Here is a 6,732-nt window from a genome sequence, read left to right on the forward strand (position 1 = left end):
CACTGACAACGGAGGCGACCAATCAACTCCAGAGCACAGCCCTCTCCCCAGGCCTGCAACCAATCGGATTGCAGGACATTGTAGAGGGGCAGGCCCCACATCGGAGCCCAACGGGGGGCAAGGACCCCCACCAAGCGCTGCGGCTGTCCCTGCCTCCCGCTCCCCGCTCTCACCTCCCAAGGACGGCAGAGGAGGGCTGGCCTGAGCACTGACTTCGCAGTGCCGCCTACGGCCATCACCACCTTCAGCGCCATGACGGAAAGTGAGAACCACGGCACTTCCCAACACGCAAACACCGCTCTCGCGAGATTTCGGAGGAGCCCAAAGACTGCGGAGTGGGCGAGGGCCTGGAAATGCGCACGCGCAGGGCTTGCCTGTTCTCACGCCCTTTTCCGGCGCCGGGAACGGAGCCACCGCCGCCATCTTGAGGGGCTCCCAGCTGGGCCGCTGGGCTGGTGAGAGGACACGTCAGTGCCGCCAGCGACGTCACAGGCCCGCCCGGCCTGCCGGCGTCTGATTGGCTGCTGCGTTCTCTTACGCGTCGCGCTTCCTTATCTGCCCCTCGTGCACAGTAAAGTCGCTCCCTTTTTACCTCGGCATAGAAGAAGCGATGTCGGCGCTGGCATCTCTCGGCGCCCTGGCGCTACTCCTGTTGTCGGGCCTCTCCTGCTGCTCAGGTAGCGGCATGGCAGGAGCTCGTTTCTGTCGAGCTTCTCTCCCACCACTGGTGGTGCGTGGCGGGTAGGAGGGGTGCGGGCTAAACGGGGTTCTGGGCCTTTTTCCTCCGAGAGGCAGGTGGCCTCGGGGCGCGACGACCAAGGCCACCACGCGCTCCTGCACCACACACCTTTACCCAGCAGCCAGACTGCAGGAAGAAACAGCCAAACCTTTCCCCCTGCCCCGTGTGCTTCGGGGAAGAGTTTCAGAGCCTCTCCCGTGCACCCAGCTCCCATCTCCAGCAGAGAAAGTGACACACGTCCCTGCTCCCTCTCCCGGAGCTCCTAGTCTCGGAAGAGGGTCGTACAGGAGCAGAGCTGTACAGCTCTGGGTGATGGGGCGAGAATCTGGGTTGGTGGAGAGGAGCCACCTGACCAAGTGCGGTGGGGCCAGGCCTTCCCGGGAAGGGAGCTCTAAGTGAAGAGGGAGCAGGTACTGCCCAGGCAGAGTGGCCATGAGCGTGGGCGAGTTAGATCGGAGCTGAAGAGGTTAAGGTAAGCGGGAGCCTTGAGTGTCAGGCCAGACTGTTGACTTCTGACTTTTTACCCGAGGCCCTGAGGTAACCTTAAAAGGCTTTTCAGCAGAGCTGAGCCACCCCAGTCAGATCAGTTGACATTTTTGGGAGATTCTTAACACCTAGTGGCAGGATTGAGCTCAGACTGGAGTCCAGAAGTGTGTTGAGAAGGACGTCCTTGCAAGAGCCAGAGCTGTCTGGGGGCTGGGCTGGGGAGGGGGCACTTTCTGTGCATTCACTTTACCTGCCCTACTTCAAGCCAGCGTCCTTGGTGCCTGGAATTTTTCACCAGACTAAATGGCCTCCTGCCTGCACCCTTCTCTCTTATCCCTCAGGAATTCTCCATGCTGTAGCCAGTGGTGTCTGGGAAGGACAAGCCTGGCTGTATTACCCTCTGGTGCTTCCACAGTGCCCACGGAAAAAAGGCCAAGCTTAGCAGGGCACAGAAGGATCTGTGGGATGTGGCTCCTGAGAACCAGCCCCACCAGTGTTCCCAGGCATCTTCCGGGTGTCCAAACCCAAAACCTTCTCTGATTGCCCCAACCTAAGGCACAGCACTGCCGGAGACCACATTCAGAGAGCAGTTGACTGAAAACTTTACTATTGGTAGCATTTACTTGGTGCCCTGTCACTTAGGTGGCACCCTTTTCTCTGTAGCCTCCAGCAGTGCAGAGATGGCTAAGGCAGCATTCTTTCTCTCAGAGCAGCCCTGTTCAAGGAGACAAGTTTTGCATCTGGATCCAGAACAACTCCCATTCCCTTCCCTTGGGAAACACTGGGGCTAGTGTTGGCCTTCTGTCAACTGTGGCTGGGGTCAGGGACCCTTCCCTTCATCTTGAAAGCCCACGTGCTTGAGTAGCAGCACCATGTTCAATGTCTGCGGAGGACACCTTCAGTAAACTTTAGGGCTCTTCATGGCTCTGAATTGAAGTCAGCTTAGCCCCATGGGCTTCTGGGGTGCTACAGGCCAGGGCAAGCTGCAGCCCCAAACCATTGCAGGGCTTCCCTGCCTGTAGGTCCAGGGACAGACGCAAGTTGTGCAGTGAATCCATGCAGCCACCCACACACAGACTCACCTCTTCTTTCGCCCTTGCACTGAGATTCTACCTGAACAAAGCCTTCCCATTGCCCACCCCTCCTTGCCACTGCACTTCTGACTGATCATTTATATGTGTCTCCCATGTCCTACATGGCGGGGTCCAAAGGGCCCGTGTGTCCTCAGTGGATGAAGTGTGGGAGTTGGCGTCAGGGTGGTCCCTTCTGCCCCCTGGCCCAGCATGCACAAGCTAGGCTTTACCCAGGCATCTCTCTGCCTCCTCCCCACAGCAGAGGCCTGCGTGGAGCCCCAGATCACCCCTTCCTACTACACAACCTCTGACGCCGTCATTTCCACTGAGACTGTCTTCATCGTGGAGATTTCCCTGACATGCAAGAACAGGGTCCAGGTGAGGCAGTGGGTGTTCAGCCAGGAGGGCGCTGGGGTGAGAGGCGGGTAGTGAGCTTTGGGCATCAGCTACTCAACTGGCAGTTGATGGGGTCAGACTCAGTGACCTGTATGGATTTTGATTCCCAGGTGCAGGAGGGATCAGGGCACTCCAAGATCTGACTCTAGCAGGTGTTTAAAGAACATTCTCCTAAGCTGCCTGGTCTGCATTGTCTAGGTGCAGTAATGTAGGTAGACACTTTGCCGTGTCTTGAAAGCATGTACGTGGAACTGATAGACAGCCAGGGGTCAGTCCCCAGGCTCCTTCATCCCTTTTCTGGTTGCTCTTTGCCAAGGTCTATGCTCATGTGGGTACTTTGTAATTTTAAGACTGAGGAGACCTGGCCTCAGCCCCTGACCTTAACCTGCAGCCCAAAAATCCAAAGAAGGAAGTTGGGCCTTTTGGGTACAACACTTCTTGGGCAGCTTATTGGGCACCCCTTGGCCCCAGCACCCTCTTACAGGCTCAGAAATAATGAGGACGCTTCAATTGTCCCACCCTGTTCACAGTTAACAGGTTTGCTGTGGTTTAAGAAGGCCAGGTCATGAGGGGAGTGTGGTCCCCACCCCCTGTTTGAGGAAACAGGTAGTGACAGCGTCCGTGTTGTAGGCTCCCTGGCAAGGCTCTGGGTTGTGTCAGGCCTTCCTCCGCCAGACACACTGCAGTCCCCAAATATGCCCGGCTTCCCTGCACAGACCACAGGTGCTGTGGGCAGCACTGTGGGGCCTCTGCCAACAGCCAGATAAGGGAGCATGACTCTCCCCTTGTCACCTCCCCTAGAATATGGCTCTTTATGCTGATGTCAGTGGAAAACAATTTCCTGTCACCCGGGGCCAGGATGTGGGGCGCTATCAGGTAAGGGATGCTTTGGTTGTCGTTTTGGGGGGAGACCACCACTCACTGGTATGACTTGGAACCCTGGAGGTGGCCTGGTTAAGCAGGGGCAGGGTTATTAGCACTGGCAGGGGAGCCCTGACGTGTCCCTTGTACCCACCCGGCACCAAACACCCAACCCAGGTATCCTGGAGCCTAGACCACAAGAGTGCCCACGCAGGCACCTATGAGGTCAGATTCTTCGACGAGGAGTCCTACAGCCTCCTGAGGAAGGTGAGTATCACCTGGAGCCCTGTCCAGGCCTGCAGGAGGGAGGGCATACCCTCCTGCCACAGCCACCTCCCACGCTACAGCCCCCTCGTCCTGGAGCTCCGGGCCACTTGGGGCCTTGCTTACAGGAGCAGGAAGGCTGGGCGGGCGCCTTCCTGTCCACTTGCTCCACCTGTGCTTGTACCTTCTGTGTTTCTCCCTTACATTTCTCTCCCCTCTTCTTCCATGACTCAAGCCAGTGGTCCTGCCTCTCTTACCCCACCCCACTCAGCAGCACCCCTAACTCCAGCGCCTCCCTTACAGGCTCAGAGAAATAACGAAGACATTTCAATCATCCCACCCCTGTTCACAGTCAGTGTGGACCATCGGGTGAGTGAGCTGAAGAGGCTGACCTGGTATTGAGAAGCAGCAAGCACACAGCAAACCTCATCCTTTTTTAGGGGGTGGGGGCTGGGCCATAGCTGGCCCCGGAGTTTTTATTGCCCCAGGAGGGTAACCAGGGCTGGCTGGGGCCCTTGCCCACCCATCCCCTGAGCATGCTTTGGTCTCCTTTCTTGCAGGGCACCTGGAACGGGCCCTGGGTTTCCACCGAGGTGTTGGCCGCAGTCATTGGCCTAGTGATCTACTACCTGGCCTTCAATGCCAAGAGCCACATCCAGGCCTGAGGGCAGCGCCCTCAGCCCCCCTTGCTTCTTTCAATAAAGTGACATGGTTCCTCACTTACGTTGCCACACTTTGCCTTCCACACAAGTCAGAGCTGGGCAGCCAGCATCTCTTGGTCCACCCTGGACAGTCCACCCTGGCAGCACTGAGTTCAGACAGGGCTGAAATTCCTGTCTCATGGATTTACTTTGCTCTTTGCTGTTGCAGGCTCTCCTTCCTCAGCCCCCAGCCAAGCCTTCCCTGCCTGGGGCCCCCAGTGCCCGTTGTCCCCCTCTCTCCCTGTTGCCTGCATTGATTTGAGTGGGACAGTCGCCCTCTCTCCCAGCACATGCTGTCTTCTGGCAGAGGACTGCCATGCCCTAGCCCCTCTGGCCTGCCTAAGATAGGAACCTCTGACTGCCTGCCATTGGGAATGCAACTACCTAGCTTCTGAGACTCAGGCAGTCAGCAACACATGTAGACAACGCCACACCTGGCCTGCAGAATGGCTCCTGTGTCTGGAGCCCAGGGCAAAAGCCACGCACTGACGCACTCCTGGGCTTTTCCTGTGGTACATTGTGAGTGCCCCTATTTTACTGATGTGGTTGAAGCTGATAACCTGGCGGCTGTCTGGGGCATGGTCATTCTAAACACTATACCCTGTCCCCTCCATGTTGCTTCCCAGTGTGCTCCCACTTCATGGTGGCAGGTGGGACACAGAAGGCACAGGAAAAAGATGACCCTGACCCTCATGCCCCTGTGGAGCCCATTGCTAGCCTCTTCGTTTGGCCTTGCATTTTGCTCTCCTAGTGACCCTGCACCGAGCACCCAGTGCCCCTCAGGACACCAGATATGCCTGTTCCTGCTCCAGGTCAACCTTCAGCCCTCCCCAGACCAGTTTCACTGGTGCCACCCGTGGCTGCAGAGGTGCCGAGATTGGGATCCAAAAAGGCTAGATGGCAAATCCCAGGGGAGTCCTTCCCACATGCATGGTCCAAGTCAGTGTGCTCAGCTCTGATCTGGTGACTGCCTCCCATGGGGTTCTCAGTGAGGGGTCATTGGGCGTTCTGGTGGAGCCCCAGCACCCTGGTGCTTGATCACCATTGGCTGTGTAATGGGGCTGTGTGAACACAGTAGAAGCCTCCAGATAGGTTGCACTCGCAAAGGAGAGTAGGCCCAAAACCTACCTGGGAGAACAGGGGCTCCTCAGTTTCTGAGCTGGGTCCTCCATAGCGGTAGGAAGAGCTGAGAGGGTGCAAGTGGTTTGTGACCTGGGTGAGACTGCCTGGGGACCTCCTCCAGACTATGGGACACCAGCCTCTCCCTGCTCATCAGGATGGGAGCAACTAGGAGTGAGAAGGCTCTGAAGAGCTGGGTCCTCACCCCCCAAAAGCAGTCCAGCAGGAGAGTTAGGACTGAGTAGAAGACCAAGCCTGGCTAGGACTACTGCCTGCCAGTTTCTAGATTCGAGAAAGACCAGCAGAGGGAGCCCAAGGGGAGCCTGCTGGTGGTGGTCAGGGCTCCCCCTCCCTCTCTAAGGTGAAGGAGACAGGTCCTCACAGTGTGCATTGTGCAAACAGCCTGGGCAGGGCGGGCAAGGCAGCTGCTTGCAGCCCAGTGACTCTTTTTGATCCCGACTCCACCACCTGCCCAAGGGCAGTGAGCCCCGAATGTGAAGTCACTGCTCTAGGGTATCAGTGGCCAAGGGCTGCTAACCCTCTTGGTGCCACCTGTCCAAGAACCAGTGAGAGCCACACCCTACTGCTGGCTTTCGTATGACCAAGGGACTCCAGGTTCTAGGCCTGTCTTGGCCCACATTCCTGGAGCACTGGACCACACACCAACTCCCCACCAGAGCAAGAGTGGGGCACCTCTCAAGCAGCTCATAACACACACACATTAATAACTAAAAATCTGCAAAACACCAGAAAAAAAATTTGTTTACTTTTTAGAGGGAGAGAAATAGATAAATGCACAAGACAAATGTCAGTTGGTTGCCTCTCACAAGCCCCAGCTGGGGACGGACCTGGCCTGCAACCCAGGCACATGCTCTGGCTGGGAATAGAACTGGTGACCCTTTGGTTTGCAGGCTGGCACTAAATCCACCGAGCCACACCAGTCAAGGCCAGGAAATATGTTTGCCGATCTGACCAAAAAAGGTATAATTGATTCATTCCCAATGGATGGCTATTGTGTTGGCTGTTGTCATTTTTTAATTTGACAATCCAAGGGAAAAGAGGTTTAGTCAGGCATTGCGCATTTTTAAAATTC

General features: G+C 56.7%; 1 protein-coding gene across 2 annotated transcripts; it reads left to right on the forward strand.

Moving 5' to 3' along the window:
* Positions 1-471: 471 nt before the first annotated feature.
* On the forward strand, positions 472-4,538 carry SSR4 (signal sequence receptor subunit 4). 2 transcript variants are annotated; one of them, XM_024551156.3, is made up of 6 exons: positions 472-677; positions 2,561-2,676; positions 3,496-3,570; positions 3,733-3,822; positions 4,123-4,188; positions 4,380-4,538. In XM_024551156.3, the coding sequence occupies exons 1-6, from the start codon at positions 611-613 to the stop codon at positions 4,482-4,484; spliced, it is 519 nt and encodes a 172-aa protein (XP_024406924.1). In that variant the 5' UTR covers positions 472-610; the 3' UTR covers positions 4,485-4,538. The 2 variants fall into 2 exon arrangements, with proteins under 2 accessions (XP_024406924.1, XP_024406923.1); XM_024551155.4 differs by having other exon boundaries at positions 494-677; positions 2,558-2,676.
* The last annotated feature ends 2,194 nt before the right edge of the window (positions 4,539-6,732 follow it).

Source organism: Desmodus rotundus, chromosome X (assembly GCF_022682495.2).
Source record: "Desmodus rotundus isolate HL8 chromosome X, HLdesRot8A.1, whole genome shotgun sequence".
In the NCBI taxonomy this organism is placed as follows: domain Eukaryota; kingdom Metazoa; phylum Chordata; class Mammalia; order Chiroptera; family Phyllostomidae; genus Desmodus; species Desmodus rotundus.

What these genes read in the sequence shown, in the direction of transcription:
- SSR4 (XM_024551155.4), top strand. Translation starts at nt 611, where the DNA reads ATGTCGGCGCTGGCATCTCTCGGCGCCCTGGCGCTACTCCTGTTGTCG. An exon ending in CATGCAAGAACAGGGTCCAG is followed by an intron (nt 2,677 to 3,495) that starts GTGAGGCAGTGG and finishes CACCTCCCCTAG; the next exon opens with AATATGGCTCTTTATGCTGA. An exon ending in CCTACAGCCTCCTGAGGAAG is followed by an intron (nt 3,823 to 4,122) that starts GTGAGTATCACC and finishes CCTCCCTTACAG; the next exon opens with GCTCAGAGAAATAACGAAGA.